This window comes from Lissotriton helveticus, chromosome 5_1, assembly GCF_964261635.1.
Source record: "Lissotriton helveticus chromosome 5_1, aLisHel1.1, whole genome shotgun sequence".
In the NCBI taxonomy this organism is placed as follows: Eukaryota; Metazoa; Chordata; class Amphibia; order Caudata; family Salamandridae; genus Lissotriton; species Lissotriton helveticus.
Genome location: NC_136065.1, coordinates 1,783,403,697 through 1,783,420,990, shown reverse-complemented (window position 1 = coordinate 1,783,420,990; position 17,294 = coordinate 1,783,403,697). Strand labels below are relative to the sequence as shown.

Genomic DNA, 17,294 nt, shown 5'->3' with positions numbered 1-17,294 from the left:
ATGACCCTACACTACGCAAACACTACAACACAACCCTAAACCCTAAAACACTACCCCCAGCATGACCCTACACTAAACAACCACCACAACTCTACACTACACTAACACAACACTACACTACACTACACAATCACTAACGCACGAAAAAATTAACACAAACCCACTTACCTCTCTCGTCATCGTGGTTTTCACAACGCAAATGCATTTACCATACATGCCTTTAAAACGTAATTCTTTGTAAAGGCATGCGCGATAAATGCACATGCGTTTTGAAAAAATGCGGGATAATGGTGTGCGAGGTCAATGACCTTGCGGGATAATGGTATGCGGACTGAAAGTCTGCGGGATAAAAAATGCGGGAAAATGGCTGCAAACCATGATTAGCAGCAGACTTCCCTGGTGAGCACTAGCTTTACTACAGTGATCTAATGAGCAACTAGAGTGCTAACATTCAGAATTTATGGCAAATGTGTGACACATCTGAATGCCTTCTTGATAGAACCAAAGTAAACAAGCATTGAAAATGCAATAGATCTCGCCCTCGTTTAAGTTAAAGCCATTCTGTTTGTAATGAGGTGGCTTTTTAGCTTTGCTTTTATTAGTGTTTTTAAAACTTTCATGTAAATAACATGCATATGTATGCATATATGTATATGTATGCATGCATTTATATTTATATAGATATGCAGATTATATATGTTTATATATGTATATTACCTACTGGCGATAGCCAGTGGGTATATATAGTTAGGATTTTTTCTCTATGGGATTTCTGAAAATTCTATGTCTAATAACTTTGGCGTTTGTGGACGGAATTGGCTGAAATTTTCAGGAAAATGGCACATTGTGTTTCTGAGCAGCCCCTGAAAATTTGGGGGGGTTTCGTCAAGGGGGGGCCGAGAAAAAAGGGGGGTCCCAAAACGCGTTTTTCCCATTCATTTTTCCGTAGGGCGATTGGACTCACTTTTAGCTCGAACGGCTGAATAGATTTACATGAAACTTGGCAAAATTGTAGATATGGTTTGCCCGACGTGCCTTTGCTATGTCTCAATATATGTGCTCCAGTGGATTTTGAGAAATTAACGTTTAAAAAAATATATATATCTGTGACAGCGCTCCGGTTAGCGCCCCGGTTCGCGTACCTGACGCGTAACGGAACTTCGCGAAGCGAAGCTGATTGGCTCTCCGGTGTCTGTCAACATTCTAAACAGTCCGGAGCGGCCGCCATCTTGTCTCTCGGTACGATCGAGAGACAAGATGTGGTGAAAAACAAAGGGGGAAATGAAGGAAAGGGGGCAAGGTAGACCACTCCTGACCCCCTAGGATTGATGAGGGGGATATTAAAGTGCCCCGCGGGGCAAAAAATAAAAAAATTTTTTTTTTTGCGATTTTACGCCGTAGAGGCGCGTCCCGGTACGCGAACCGGGCAGCTCACCGGGCAGCTAACCGGCAGCGTAGCTGTCAACATTGTAAACAGTCCAGAGCGGCCGCCATCTTGTCTCTCGGTAGGTTCGAGAGACAAGATGTGGTGAAAAAAGAAGGGGGAAATGAAGGAAAGGGGGCAAGGTAAACCCCTCCTGACCCCCTAGGATTGATGAGGGGGATATTAAAGTCCCCCGCGATTTTTCGCGGTAGAGGCGCTTCCCGGTACGCGAACCGGGCAGCTAACCGGCAGCGTAGCGGGAGTCCGCCATCTTGTGTTTTTGGAGCGTCCGGTTCGCGTACCGGGTAGCGTCCCGGTAAGCGTAACAAGGGGAAAACCAAGAGAAACAGTAAAAAAAAAATTAAGGGAATAGATTTCCAGCAAACTTGGCAAAATTGTAGGGACTGTTTGTTTGATGTGCCTTTGCAAGGCCTCAAGATATGTGCACGTGTGGATTTTGTCTAATTAAGGTTAAAAAAAATATATATATCTGTAAGCGTGCTCCGGCACGCTTACGTTACGGGTTTCGTTTGCGCTGCAGAGCCGATACGTCACGGTTATGCGACGCGTCATGAGGCGTCTCACGTGGCTACGTGATACGTCACGTAATAAAGAATATATTTTACAGCTATAGATATTAGCTTTTAAAAAACCAATGAAATTCACTGAAAAAACCATAGGTTATAGACCATATATAGTTAGGAATTTGCATTTACAAAACCTTGAAAATTCACTGAAAAAACCATAGGTTAGAGACCATATATAGTTAGCTGGACATTTTATTGACATAAAACCAATGAAATTCCATATATAGTTAGTTGCACTAACTATATATCGCGCACCCGCAATCCACTGCTGATGATGTCACATATTACATCATTCATGACATGGTCAGTGACATCACTGATGACATCACTGATGACATCTCAAATGACATCTCAAATGACATCACTGATGACATCATGACACACCAATACCAGTTACTACATACGCACTCACTGATTCCTACGTCTACACACACATTCACTCATTCACCCATACAATCACTCATACATACAGTCACTCATTATTACAACACTATCATATGCACTCATACACCTATGCAGACACTCACACACTGCCACTCATCCATGGAGTTACTCACACACCTAGTCAGTCCTGTAAAGAATCAATCACACTTCCATTTCCTCATCTATACAGTTAAACACAGAACACCATACTTCAGTGACATCTCAAATGACATCACTGATGACATCTCAAATGACATCACTGATGACATCGTGACACACCAATACCAGTTACTACATACGCACTCACTGATTCCTACGTCTACACACACATTCACTCATTCACCCATACAATCACTCATACATACAGTCACTCATTATTACAACACTATCATATGCACTCATACACCTAGTCAGTCCTGTGAAGAATCAATCACACTTCGATTTCCTCATCTATACAGTTAAACACAGAACACCATACTTTTCACACATATACTAACACATACTTACTCTCTTATACAATCACTGATACAAGTACACATTGATATGCACAGAGTCACACACCTCCCAGCCAGCCACACACACACTCAGTCTTCCATACATCCACTCATTCTTCAATATGTAAAACATATTTAAACTTTACAAAAACACACAGACACTAGATGATGTCATCAATGATGTCATTTGAGATGTCATCAGTGATGTCATCAGTGATGTCATTTGAGATGTCATCAGTGATGTCATCAGTGATGTCACTGACCATGTCATGAATGATGTAATATGTGACATCATCAGCAGTGGATTGCGGGTGCGCGATATATAGTTAGTGCAACTAACTATATATGGAATTTCATTGGTTTTATGTCAATAAAATGTCCAGCTAACTATATATGGTCTCTAACCTATGGTTTTTTCAGTGAATATATATATACACACAGATACAAGCATGGACATCTCTATTCTACCTTTACTAACTCCATTCTCACCCTCTGCGGGGAAAAACATCTAAGTTGATTCCCATGCGCAATATCACCAAAAGGAGGAGTCACCTACCTCGTAACTGAAAAGACTTCTTTGAAGAAAAACAACTTGCAAACATCCGGACCCAACACTAGATGGCAGGAGTATGCAAAGCATGTGAATATACAACTCTACATGCCAAGTAAAGAGGCTTACTGGGTAAGTAACATTTCCCTTTCCTCTAGTGAATTATTAAACAATAGAACTGTAGGATAGTATTCTTATGAACAATACGAGCATACAGGGAGAATGTTAGCTTTCACTTTTACCTCTAGATGCCAAGAAGGTGGCAGTACAAGGCCTTATCCAGTCCCGCTTAGACTCAAATAACGCCCTATATCTGGGGGCGCCTGAGATGACTCTTCGAAAGCTGCAGGTGGTACAAAATTGTGCAGCACGTACCATACTCCAAATCCCACGGTCACAGTCCGTCAGACAGGGACTGAAAAGCCTACATTGGCTACCGGTGAGACAGAGAGTGGCTTTCAAGGCTCTGTGTATCACACATCGAGCTTTTTGGAAGACCGGATCAGCAATCAACACCAGCCTTGTCACCCCTTATCACCCTAACAGGAACCTCCGGTCTTCCGGTGCTTTTCTGGCAGTGGTACCTAGAGTAAAGAGAGCTAGGTCGGGGGGCAGGATGTTCTCACTGAACGCCGCCAAGTTGTGGAATGCACTCCCCGTTGATCTTCGATCCACACCCGACCTACTCCCTTTTCGCAGGAAACTGAAAACCATACTATTTAGGAAGCCCTTTTAGTTCTCCCTGTGTTCCGTCTCGTCTCTGTCTAAACTCAGCGCTTGGACGCCCCTGGGCAGCAACTGCGCTTAATAAATCGATAAATAAATAAATAGCAAAGGCCAAGATCATCCTCTATGAGCATTATAGATCTTTCTATCACGCAGTATACAATGTTAATGACAAATTAGTTAATATATTGAAAATAGTCAGATCCCTAAGTGAACACAAGAAAAGGTATAAGAAATTATAAAACCCATTTGGGTGGCGTTGTGGCAGGCCTAATTGGCTTAGCTAGTGTGTTAAGGCTACGGAAATGAAAAAATCCCATCAGAAGTTTATAAGAAGATAAGTTATTAAGTGAAATTCAAGGGGGGGCAGGGCAATCCCTGATTATTTTTTTGAAACCTCAGTAGTAAGGCTTTTAATAAAGGTTGTTGAACAGGATGATCAAAATTCTTATAGACCTTTGTTACCAGTGCTCGAATTCATCCTTCATTGCTACAGGCGAAAAATCTAGGTTGCCCACTAATGGCATGAACGGGGAGGGGAAAGTGGCCAATTTTCTATTTCTTCTGACCGAGCCCCACTTTTCCAGTGTAGGCTTTAACATTTCTGAGACATAGCATCCTAGGGGGCTTCCTCTTTTTGCTAGCCTGCCACTGCTTACATGTGGATCCAGTGACACACAGTCTCATAAAAAGACCACTGGAATTGGATCGACAAATGTGCCGTGTGGTAACAATTTCAGATGTCTGGAAATCCATGGCTTCTTACCCCCCATTCAGCAGGGCAACTGTACCTTTTTTGAGCAATTTCACCAGGTGTGTCTGAAAGACATAAAGTAATCGAGGTAGTATGTTCTGCTTGACGGCAATTTCAACCACCCACAATAAAAACTGGTTGCGATATCTTTGTAAGTCATTAGTAATAGTATGTTCGAGGCATGTGGGCTGCTGAATTCATATCTGTGCATAGTGTTGGGTCCGGATGATTGCACTTTGTTGTCTTGGAAGAGTCTTCGAAGTATCACGAGATAGGTGACTCCTCCTCTAGATTACAGTGCGCATGGGCATCCTCTCCATCCTCAGATTGTTTTTTTCCGCCATTGGGTTCGGATGCTAACTCCATAACTCCAACTTCGGAATCGAAAACAAAACTTTCTATAGGCCAAAAGGCCTTCGACTTCGACGGTATTGTTCTCGCTCGGTACCTCTCTACTCAATCCAGCTTTCCATCCCCCATCGGTCGTCGACGCGGGCCGTTGGGCCTTTTCGACGCCACATGAGCCGACCGTCGATGGAAAGAAGCCCTTTTAAAAGGTGCCCACAATGCCACTCCAAGTTCCCACATACTGACAAACACTCAGTATGCAACAAGTGCCTTTCCCCAGACCATAGGGAAGAAACCTAACCGTCCATCATCCCCTTTTGTTTCGCTTTGTTCGCCCTAAGTGTGGCAGGGTATGCTCAGACGTGAGTCCCTTGCTCACTTGGCCACTGGATTCAAGATAGCCTGGCTGATGAGGATTATGAATCCGAAACCGGTCCCAGGATGCTTGTTTCCGGTCCAGGGAAGACATGGCTTGGCAGTTCGGGCTGGACTGTTCCCATGAGGCACAGGGTCAGACTGATTTGCATATGGTCATGTCTGATCTGGGGTGGCTGAGTGGGCTAAAGAATGGTGATGGATTAAACCCAGATCAGTTGACTGGGGGTGAGTGTTTGATTTGCTCAAACGCTCCGTCCATCATCCCCTTTTGTTTCGCTTTGTTCGCCCTAAGTGTGGCAGGGTATGCTCAGACGTGAGTCCCTTGCTCACTTGGCCACTAGATTCAAGATAGCCTGGCGGATGAGGATTATGAATCTGAAACCGGTCCCAGGATGCTTGTTTCCGGTCCAGGGAAGACATGGCTTGGCAGTTCGGGCTGGACTGTTCCCATGAGGCACAGGGCCAGACTGATTTGCATATGGTCATGTCTGATCTGGGGTGGCTGAGTGGGCTAAAGAATGGTGATGGATTAAACCCAGATCAGTTGACTGGGGGTGAGTGTTTGATTTGCTCAAACGCTCCGTCCATCATCCCCTTTTGTTTCGCCAAGAAACCTGCCTAGCCTGCGCCCAGTTTCGGTCGAAGAAAACGATACGGATCCGACGGGCCGCTAGGCAAGAAATGCAGCGACAGGCACCGGAACCGGACAACATCTTCGATGATGACCAGGACCTACCGGACGCTCAAGACTCGGACCTAGAGATCGTCACCGTCGAGGACTACTCGGACTCCGATGACGAGATCCCGCTGGGGCAAATCGTGAGTACACAGCCCCCGACACCAATAAGCCCGTTACCAAAGGCTCCGGTCGAGGCATCGCCAAAAGGCCTTAGCCAAGATCATAAAAAACTTTTGCCAGCCCCGCCGTCCGGCTCGGCTCCGAAATCGAAACCGAAACCTTCAGAGACCCCAGGGCCCAGTAACATCGTCCCAAAAAAGGTTCCAGAGCCTAAAAAAGTCATCGACCCGAAGGGCGTCAAACCAAAAAAGGCCATGCAGCCAAAGAGCGTTGAGCCAAAAAAGACTGTCGACCACAAGAAGGCCGCTCAGCCAAAAGAAGTCGACCCCAAAGAGGTAGTCGAACCAAACAGTGGCACGCAGCCTAAGGGCGCCGAACCGAAGAAGGTCGCCGACCCGAATAAGACTACCGCTCCAAAAACCATCGACCCGTCCAAGGTCGCGGACAAAAAGGGGGCCGTACCGAAGCCCGTAGCACGGCCAGACAAAGCTGTCGACCCAAATCTAAGTGCTCCGAAAACACCAGTCTACCTGAAGAAGAACGTCGACTCGGGAAAGGACACTCATCCCAAAAAGCCTACGGAGCACAAAAAACGTGTCGACCCGAAAGCTCCAGTCGACCCCGAAACACTCGTCGACCCCGAACAAGGGCCCGAGCCGAAAAAAAGAAGGAAAACACCAAAAGTCGTCGAAAAAGAAAGTGTTACCGGACCAAAAAGGTCTAACACCCAACCCAGGACTGTAGAGGAAGAACTCTTCCACCCAGATCCATCAGACGACCAAGCTAAAATATACAACAATCCAGACACTGGTAAAGTTACCATCCTGCACAGAAAGAAGAGGCCTTTGGACTCTGGCGCACATTCCCCTATTCCATTAAAGAAAAAGGACTTTGGGACTTCTCCCTCTAGACCCTTCATTCCTTTTCAGTCTATCATGCCTACTACACCCTTTAATCCTTACATTACTTACTCTCCTTCTCACAACGGGGACAATGAGCGTAACACGGGGGATGAGCCACAACCTCTGTATGATTTCCCACAAGAACCTCAACCACAAGAGGAACCATGGGAGGAGCCATCAGACCCTTACAACACCCACCCCATCCCTGATGTACCCTCTTATCCTACTAAGCCGTCACCTACAGATGACACCGTAGTCTTCAATCAACTCTTAGACAGGGCAGCACAATTCCACAATGTAGATATGCCTAATGACCCTGTTGAGGAAGACTTCTTATTTGACATCTTCCCCACTTCGGAAAAAAGTGTTAGAACACTTCCCATGTTAAAAGGAGTTCTGAAACATGCACCTGACATATTTAAGTATACAGCCAGGGCACAGGTAATCAACCCCAGAATAGGAAAAAAGTATAGGGCAGCTCCTACAGACCCTACTTACATCAGGGGACAGTTACCACTAGACTTACTGGTAGTGGCCAATGCACGTAAACGGGCCAACTCCCAAACAGGGGAAGCACCTCCCCCTGATAAAGAGTCAAAAATACTTGAAGCATCAGGCAAAAGGGTAGCAGCACAAGCCTCCAACTCATGGAGGATTGCTAATACAAAAGCCCTACTGGCTCGTTACGACAGGGCGCATTATGATCAACTCGAAAGCCTAATGCAACACTTGCCTGAGCCCTTTAAAGCACAAGCTAATGACCTCATACAAGAGGGAAAATTTATAACAAATGCCTCCATCAAATGCGCGCTTGACGCAGCAGACACCGAAGCTAGGTCAATTAACACTAGCGTCCTATTACGCAGACATTCATGGCTGCGTATTTTCGGTTAAAAAATGAGGTACAGTTCACCATTCTTAACCAACCTGTCAATCAAGATTTTCTATTTGGCCCTGCTGTCAACATCATTTTGGATAAAATGAAAAACGACACAGAAACCGCAAAATCAATGGGGGCATTGCAATTTCAACAACACAGAGGCTCCTTTCGGCGCTCCTCATACAGGGCAACTACACGAGGAAATACCTCGCAAACATCTGCCTCATACAAAAGTAACACACAAGGTTCCTTCACCAAGAACACAAGCAGAGGAGGTTATAGGGGCAACAGTAACAAGGGAAGAGGACGTGGAGGCAATAACACCAGAGCCTCCACTGCCACAAAACAGTGACTTCATTACGCTGCCTCCAGACCACTTAACACCGGTCGGAGGCAGACTCCAACAGTTCCTACCTGTCTGGCACGCAATCACCACGGACAGGTGGGTGAGAGAAATTGTCCAGTTTGGTTATTGCCTAGTGCTTACAAAAGGGAGCTAAGGGGATCAAAGAAACAGGTTGTCCCCCTCTCACCATAACATATACAACACTAGACCTGTTCTGTGGGTGAGTGTCCTTCTCCTGGCCCTAGCCAACTAATAAAATTATTTCGTTGGAACAGTGGCTTTCACTTCAGCCATCTTAACTTACTGGGTGGAGATCACCTTATCACATTTAAAACGTCAATTTAAAAGATTGCGCTGTTGTGCTCTAACTTCTCTGTCTCTCAACCCTCCCGTCCCTTAGGAAATGAAAGGAGAGGGTATAGAGAACAGGAAAAAAATGTAGGAGGGGAGTGATGGAGCCTCACAGGAGCACGGACAGACGCGTCGAGCAGGAAAATGCAAAAGGACCCCACGCAGCACTCGGTGAGTGTGGAGAGGTGATCTTCGGTGCAGTTGGTGCTCGGGGCTGGGGCTTCTCAATCCCCAATGCACAACTTCGAGGGTGCCTCAGAAGTTGCACGGAAAGCGATTCGCTGGCTTTGCAAGATGGCCGGTCTCGCGTCGCCTCCACAGGTCTCAGCTTTGCTGTGGCTGTTGATCGGGCTGAAGGAAGTCTGGAAGTCCGGGTCTTGTCAGGCTCTGTGTTCAAGCTCCGGCGGGAGCAACAAAAAAGCAAACCATTGAGCGCTTGATGGTGCCTGCTTGCACAGGGTGGTCACTCCTTGACCACAAGGGAGATTCTTCAGTCTTCTACGTCGAGTAGGATGTCGAAGGGTCCAGAGTTTCGTATCAGAGTTTCGTTCAGGATTATCTAACGTCTAAGGACACAGCTCCTACCTATATACCAAATCTAGGGGCTGGATTACCCCTTTCCCTTTGTCCAGTTTCGCCCCAGAGCTGGGGCTGGAGTGCCAAAACACCGGTTTGAACTGGACTATGCATGGGACACCTTGTGTGCCCCAGGCAGTGTCTCATTTCATTCAGCCCTCCCTGCCCCAATACACTATAGCCTGTCTGGGGTGGTGCTAGCACCTCCCTGTGACAGGAAACCTATTGTCCAAGCCTCCCTCGCTGGAAGGACTCCCAGCAGCAGGAGGTCAGACTTGTGTCTGTGGCACCAGCATCCATTTTGTGATGCTGAGGCTCTGGTTAACTTTAACCGGGATTAATGGAGGTAACATGTCTTCTCCCTCTAGAAGGGTGGAATGCTACCCCCGTCGCCAGGACTGGCGAGGGGTTAGTATTCCAAAGCGTATGACACCTTACACGACATGTTTTGATAAAGCCAAACCAAAGTTAGCATCTGACCGCGAGGTACATAATGCACTTAAGAGTATATGGTATGGCAATATCCTAGAACAGCTATAAGCACATGGTTCCGAAAGCTGCAGACAGGCTCAGCTCATGCTAGAGCACCATCCCACATAAAACCAAGCACTCTGCCTTCAGGATTGTTAAGGCCTGCCTTAAGAGTGACTTATAGGTGTATATGTGTCCTGATATAAGGTTAGGCATAGAAATACTATATCTAAGCGAGGGGTGATTACACGACCTTGCCCCAGCTGAGTGATCAGCCAGTTGTGTCAGTTTGGATGGCCAGCCGGGGGTGGTAAAAGATATGCTGCAGCCCCTGGTAGGCCTTGGGTGCACCTATGCCCTGGGTACCTATAGTACACTGTACAGGGACTCATAAGAGTGACCCAAATCCCAATTGGGTTTGTACCTAAAGTACATGGTGTGAATTTAGAGAGAGAACAGCATGGCTGTGGGTCTGATTAGCAGGCCCACAGCCACATTAAGTCGAAAACCAGTGAAAAAAAAAGCAAAAAAATGGGGTGACCATAGGAAAGCAGACCCTACTCTCCTACAAGTGAGATCAGCGTTCAACTTCGGGAGGTATGCACACACCAATCATCCCAGCATCGCAGAGTTTCTAGATTCACTTTAAAGCCAGAGAGTTTCACGGAGAATTCCATAATTTCCATAGCTTTTGTGACCAGTTGCTCTGGTTCTACTAGTGCAAGTAGGACCTCGTCAGCAACTAGGTGTTTCTAGTGGTGATCATCCCCAAAAGGCATCCATTGTATATCTGGATGTTGTCTAATAATGGCCACTAGAGGCTTGAATGCCTGCAAGTAGAAATGGTGAATGGGAGCATCCCTGCTGTGTTGTCCAATTCTGCTGGATTTTCTCCAATCCAAGCCATTTAACTAGCCCCATGACTATTGGCTGGTTGCAGTTAGCTTCAATCCAAATGATAATTTTAGGGCTAAGGCCACTCGCCATCAGCATCTGGAAAAATAATGACCTGCTGACCCTATCTAAAACCTTTTCCAGTGACAGGAAAGCAAGAGGAATTCTTCTGGAGTTAGCTTTCTCAATCAAGTGGAGGGGTAACCAGATTTTATCTGCTGCTTTCCTCAGTTGTATAAATCCTGATTGATCTGGTCTGTAAGACAGGGTAAGTTGGGGATTAGCCTATTGACCAAAACTAGGAGGGCTATAGGCTGATAAACCTCACACGTATTCAGTTGTTTGCCTACCCTATGGACCAGGGTAATGTTTTCCATCGAGCACATAACCTTCAAAGAGCGCAGGAAGGAATTAAACAGTCTTACTCAACATGGGGCAACTCCAGTTTGAAGTCATTCCTTACTGGAAAAAGCTGCTCTTCAGGCCTGAACATGGCTGCTGAAGGAGCCAACATGGCTGCTGAGGGAGGGAAGAAACCTACCGGTCCTGCATGATGTATGAGCATCTAGGAAGAGTCGGAAGCAGTAAAACCCTGATGCTAGTGGGGTCTGCCGTAGGATGAAGGAGATTGATCTCTGTGCCCCAGGTGTCGGACTCTCTTGGTTGTGGTTCCAGATGGGAATTAAGGAATCTGATTCGCTCATTGCTGCTACGTCAAGAACTGCGTCAACTGCAGCTAGACCATGCTGATGTTAGCTACGGCTCATCTTATGCTTGTGTGATCTGAATAACTTTGACCCTGGCTCATCCCATGCCACTATGACCTAAAAACTGGCTTGGCTACCTGGCATGCTACACCCTGAAGTAGCGCCATGAAGTGGGCCCTACTGAAAGTCTAGCTACCAGAAGTGGGTAGGATTGTGGCCATGATGTGATCCACACTGTGAGGCTGCCACAGCTCCTTGTTACCTGAATCTTCGACTCAGAGTTCCTCAGGCATCCTCTCCTGCCGCTCTTCTTTTTGACCTCACTAACTTGAATAAATGTTGCACTGCTCTGTCTCATTATCCTAAGAGAGTCAAGTGGTAGAGATGAGTAGTTGTTTATCCAGTTTGGGGTTCAGTAGTACTGTGGCCCAGGACACCAGTAGTGATCAACTCTAATTTTTTATAACTGGAGCCCAGTAACCCTGACTGCCACTTTAGAATTAAATAAATCGTCTTCCAGGGATATGTCAATATATGCAGAAGCACACTGTCACAGCCAGTGGGGTCTTATTCTTTTGGGAGGGGATGCATAGACTGAAAAAATATTCGGAGAATATAAAGTCCGCCTTGATTTCTAGGTTCCTCCTTGTACAGTAATTTGGGTTGTCAATCTAGTCTAAGCTTCTTAGAGTAGTGTGCATGTTGGCTAGTTCACTGGGTGATGTGGAAAATGGAGAGCTGTAATTAGGCCTGCCTAATGAGGAATCTCCTAAACAAAATGGTTTTGAATTCCAAATTTGAAGAATCTTAGGGATGCGGTTTCACATTAGGAAGGAGTAGTCCAGATTCTTGGGATGTTGCCCTTGGTGGGTTTTTACAACGTTTGATGTTTCCTGAATATTGGTATTTTGAAATACAATTTCTCATATATATGTGTTTCTGGAGAAGGTGGGTTGGTCAGGGAAATGAGGTGTATTATTTTATAGGTACTTCAGGCATTGTTGAAGCTATTCCGGCCTGTTAAGGAGAGCTTTTTAAAGGAGCTCATCAGCTGAGCTGGTGCATGTTGGGGAGACTTGCATGAGGCCAGTCTGCACTTGAGAAAGGGCGTAGCAGTGTTTTCTATTTTTCTTGGTATTTATTTCATGGTGGAGGTTTAACTCCTGTTAAGCTTTTTCTGCTGTATGAAACATTGGCCTCTGAGCACCCGATTACAGGTTGCAAAGCACTGGCTGGGAGAAAAACTCTGCACCTGTGAACTTCTGGTAACACGAAGCAGCAGTACACTGACAGCACTGTGTAGCTATAAGTTGATACCAAAGGAACGAGGCATATCCATTCAGATCCATTTTCCCTGAAGAATTATTCACATATTTCTCAATTGCATAGGATTTAACCTTGCCATTTACCCACTGCTCTAAACAGGTGGTAGATGGGAGTGAGGGAGTAGGTGCAGGTAGGGGATGGGGGGCGAAGTGGCAGATTGAAGGGAAGGATGTCGCCTGCCAAAGTAGAGCATTACACAATCTACCCCGACCTTAGAAGAGGGTTGGGCGGAAATCAGGACCAGTCTGCACGTGCAGCCCAATCCCAAAGTGATTTTACTGGCAAGGTTCTCCAGCCTCTAAAATTGGGATTTGGGCTCTCACTCCTGGGAATCCAGGTGGTGGAAAACCAGGCAGGCGTGATCGGGCAGAGAGATAGCCAATCGGGGGAATCTGCTCCATTTCACTCTTAGTTGATCCCTAAGTCTTAAATGAAAAAAAGTAATGCTGACTTTGTTAGGCTGCGTATTACATTCTCATTAGAAGGCTAGAGTAGCCGAAAGCATTGTCTTGTACTATTTCTATGTGTGGAAAAATAACTTGTCGTATCGAGCTCAATGAGATGTCCGAGTTTTGACTGCCTTATATTACTTAACAGTATTTAATAAATAGAGGTTATACAAAATGGTCTTTGCTAGGGATGTTTCACAGTGAATAGATGGCTTTTCTGCATGTTGAAAAGTAATTCCATGAGGTCTATTGTTGAAATGCTTTGTAACAATGCTATAAAAACATGTTATACTAACATTTCTTTTCCTTGGTTTCCGACAGGTTGTTGCCTATCATTACTGCCAAGCAGACAATGCATACACATGCCTGGTGCCAGAGTTTGTACACAATGTTGCAGCCCTGCTATGCCGCTCTCCGCAGCTGGTGGCCTACAGGGAACAGTTGCTGCGTGAACCTCACCTTCAGAGCATGCTCAGCCTACGCTCTTGTGTTCAAGATCCTATGGCTTCATTCAGGAGAGGAGTGCTTGAGCCTCTGGAAAACCTTCACAAAGGTAAGACGATCATCATACAGTCAGTGTGAGGCACAGTTGGTTATTGAGGAGTAGACGGTATGACATCTACCGAAGACCCACTGATGCTGGGAATTTCGAATTTCTGTCTACCACTAATAAGTTGTAACTTGTGTTGGAAGGCTTCCAACCCTATTCAAATAGTTTTTCCCAGCTGCCTGCCCCAACAATTAAAGTCATGTGCATGCAATAAAGGTAATTACATGTTTCTGTTATTGGGCATTTATATGTTTTCTTCTGCTTGCAGATAGGAAAATTCCAGATGAAGATTACATTATTCTGATTGATGGATTGAATGAAGCAGAGTTTCACAAACCTGATTACGGTGACACAATAGTGTCTTTTCTAAGTAAAATCATTGGAAAGTTCCCCCCTTGGTTGAAGCTGATAGTCACAGTCAGGACCACTCTCCAGGTACCATGTGGAAAATCATATTTTGCATGCTTTCCCCAACATTGGTATTTCTATAGTTTGGGTGTATCTCTAGCTTTTTATGATACGTTCCTTAATTAATAATACAAAATAAAAATTGTTTGCCCTAATTTAGCAGGGTATGCCCAGACATGGGTCCCTTGCTCACTTTGCCCCTGGATTCAAGCTAACCTGGCTGATGAAGAGTTACCCCAAAACTGGTCCCAGGATGCTTGTTTCCGCTTCAGGGAAGACTTAGTTTGGCAGTTCAGGCTGGCCTGTTCCCATGAGGCATTGGGTCAAGACTAATTTGCATATTGCTGGGTCTGATGTGAGGTGGCGAAGTCAGCTAAAGAACGATGATGGATTCAACCCAGATCTGTGACTGGGGATTGTCTGAAAAGTCTCAGTGCTCCCTCCATCATCTCCTTGTGATTGCTTGTTCACCCTAAGTTGGCAGTATATGCCCAGACATGGGCCCCTTGCTCATTTTGCCACTGGATTCAAGCTAGCCTGTCTGATCAGCTGTGTTACCCCGAAACCGGTCCCTGAATGCTTGTTTCCAGGTTCAGGGAAGACCTGGTTTGGCAGTTTGGGCTGGACTGTTCCCATGAGGCACAAGGTCAAGACTGATTTGCATGCAGCTGGGTTTGAACTAAGGTGGCGAAGTGAGTGAAAGAATGATGATGGGTTCAACCCAGATCTGTGACTGGGGGGTGGGTGTCTGAAAAGTTTCAGCGCTATGTCCATCATCTCCTTGTGTTTGCTTTGGTCTGTCAATACTTTTCAGATGTGAAGAAGTCTCCTAAAGGGAGTTTCCCTTGATGCCATAATGCAAATAGTTTCATTGTTGTCGTTGAGACACACAGGATAACTAATTTAGATTTGTTACTAAATGTGATGGTTGTTCTTGCCATTGAGATACATAGGATAAATAATTGAACTGTATTGCTAAAGTTTTTTTTCCTCATATTTCAGGAAATCACCAAATTGCTGCCCTTCCACAGGATCTTTCTCGATCGTCTGGAAGAAAATGAAGCCATAGACCAGGATCTGCAGGCCTATATCCTGCATCGAATCCACAGCAGCTCTGAGATCCAAAATAACATCTCCCTCAATGGCAAAATGGATAACACAACATTTGGCAAACTGAGTTCTCATCTTAAGACCCTAAGCCAAGGGTCATACTTGTACCTGAAATTAACTTTTGACCTCATTGAGAAGGGTTACCTGGTACTGAAGAGTTCCAGCTATAAAGTTGTCCCAGTGTCTTTATCTGAGGTTTATCTACTGCAGTGCAATATGAAGTTTCCTACACAGTCTTCCTTTGACCGTGTCATGCCTCTTCTAAACGTGGCTGTGGCCTCTTTGCATCCTCTGACTGATGAGCATATTTATCAGGCCATTAACGCAGGCAGTGTGGAGGGTGTTTTAGAGTGGGAGGACTTCCAGCAGCGGATGGAGAACCTTTCCATGTTCTTGATAAAACGCCGGGACATGACTCGTATGTTTGTACACCCTTCCTTTCGGGAGTGGCTGATCTGGAGGGAGGATGGTGAAAAGACAAAATTCCTTTGTGACCCCAGGTAAGCATTTCCCTAAATTTTGTTCAAACCTTCCATATGGTATACATGCTTACTTATGCACTAAACATCTAAACACATTAACAAGTTTTTAAATATAGAACATAGGTGTTAGAAAAGAACATGTTTATTTTCTTCAGTTTTTCTCTATATTTTGACATTTCTTTGTACACTCCAAAATATTTGCCCTGGCAAGAAGGACCTTAATGATTTTGAAAAGTCACTGAAGATAGTTTGGAACGCTTATGTATGATTGCCTCAGCACACGCCTCTAGATGTTGCTATTGTTAGTAATCACACATTGGATCCCATCATTTCCTCTTAGTGGAATTTGACTAATAATGCCTGATGTATGGTGCATTATCCATGTATTTAGGCTGGCTGACCAGGACCTTCTCATAAAGGCCAACAATTAATAACAAAATATCTAGCATTGCCAAATATGTATCAAAAACTTAAGGTACGAAGTGTTAAGGCCTAAGAGATGCTGCAACCTAACCTACCTACGCCAGTTGTACAGTCTGGGTCTTGGGAGAGATACTGCTAACAGAATGTGATCACTTCTCTGGTTGCAGGCATGTAGATATCCTGATTAGGCACATGTATGGGCTGTATTTATTGCCACTGCAATAGTTATCTCCAGGGCTCTATAACATTACCTTATGGTATATATTTTGTTTCTGCTAGCCTTTAGAGCCTCTTGAGTAATTGTTAGCTGCCTCAGATGATTCTCCAAACATGACAAACAGCTGCTATATACTTGTAAAGTTTTTAATGATTATTACATGGGCGTATTTCTGTATGAATGTGTCTTCAGTGTCACAAACCCAGCAAAAGAGCACTTTACCTGATCAAGGTTTTACAGTGGGTAAATGCAAGAGAGGGGGTAGCATGAGCACAGTGCCAAGGGCAGGGATGAGGGGAACTGAGAATATTCATAGAAGATGAAAGCAACAACAAGCTTGTGCAGTCTCCTCTGTGCTCAATCAGAGTGAGATATCAAGGGAAATGTTACCTTTATATCCAAGGTTACATTGGAAGGGAGTGTAGATTATATTTGGTTCTGTATTTTTAAACAAGGGAAACTCATTTTGCAGTTGCTGTAGTTATTTTTCTGCAACAAAATGGCAAATAGCTTGTCCCACCCTCATTCTTTAGTCACAAATACCTACTTAGTCTTGGTTATTCACTGCATCAAGTAGAACAGCTGGTATGGATGTAAGAGCAAGAGAGTGAACAGACAATTTTACCTGGCACCAGATGTGCATCCCTTTTGAAACATGGAATAGTTTAGGTCAATTTGTTAGCTGCCTTTGTGACATTATCTCACTCTCCTGTTTCCTTC

The 17,294-nt window shown here is 45.0% G+C and overlaps 1 protein-coding gene across 6 annotated transcripts in view; it reads left to right on the top strand.

The window, feature by feature from the left end:
- Positions 1-17,294, top strand: part of TANC2 (tetratricopeptide repeat, ankyrin repeat and coiled-coil containing 2) — a 2,511,073-nt gene that overhangs the window by 2,083,597 nt on the left and 410,182 nt on the right. For all 6 annotated transcript variants that reach the window (XM_078645079.1, XM_078645083.1, XM_078645080.1 and 3 more), the window contains 3 exons: positions 13,706-13,937; positions 14,203-14,369; positions 15,345-15,952. In XM_078645079.1, coding sequence (XP_078501205.1) covers positions 13,706-13,937; positions 14,203-14,369; positions 15,345-15,952 — 1,007 coding nt within the window. The remainder of the gene's footprint in view (positions 1-13,705; positions 13,938-14,202; positions 14,370-15,344; positions 15,953-17,294) is intronic.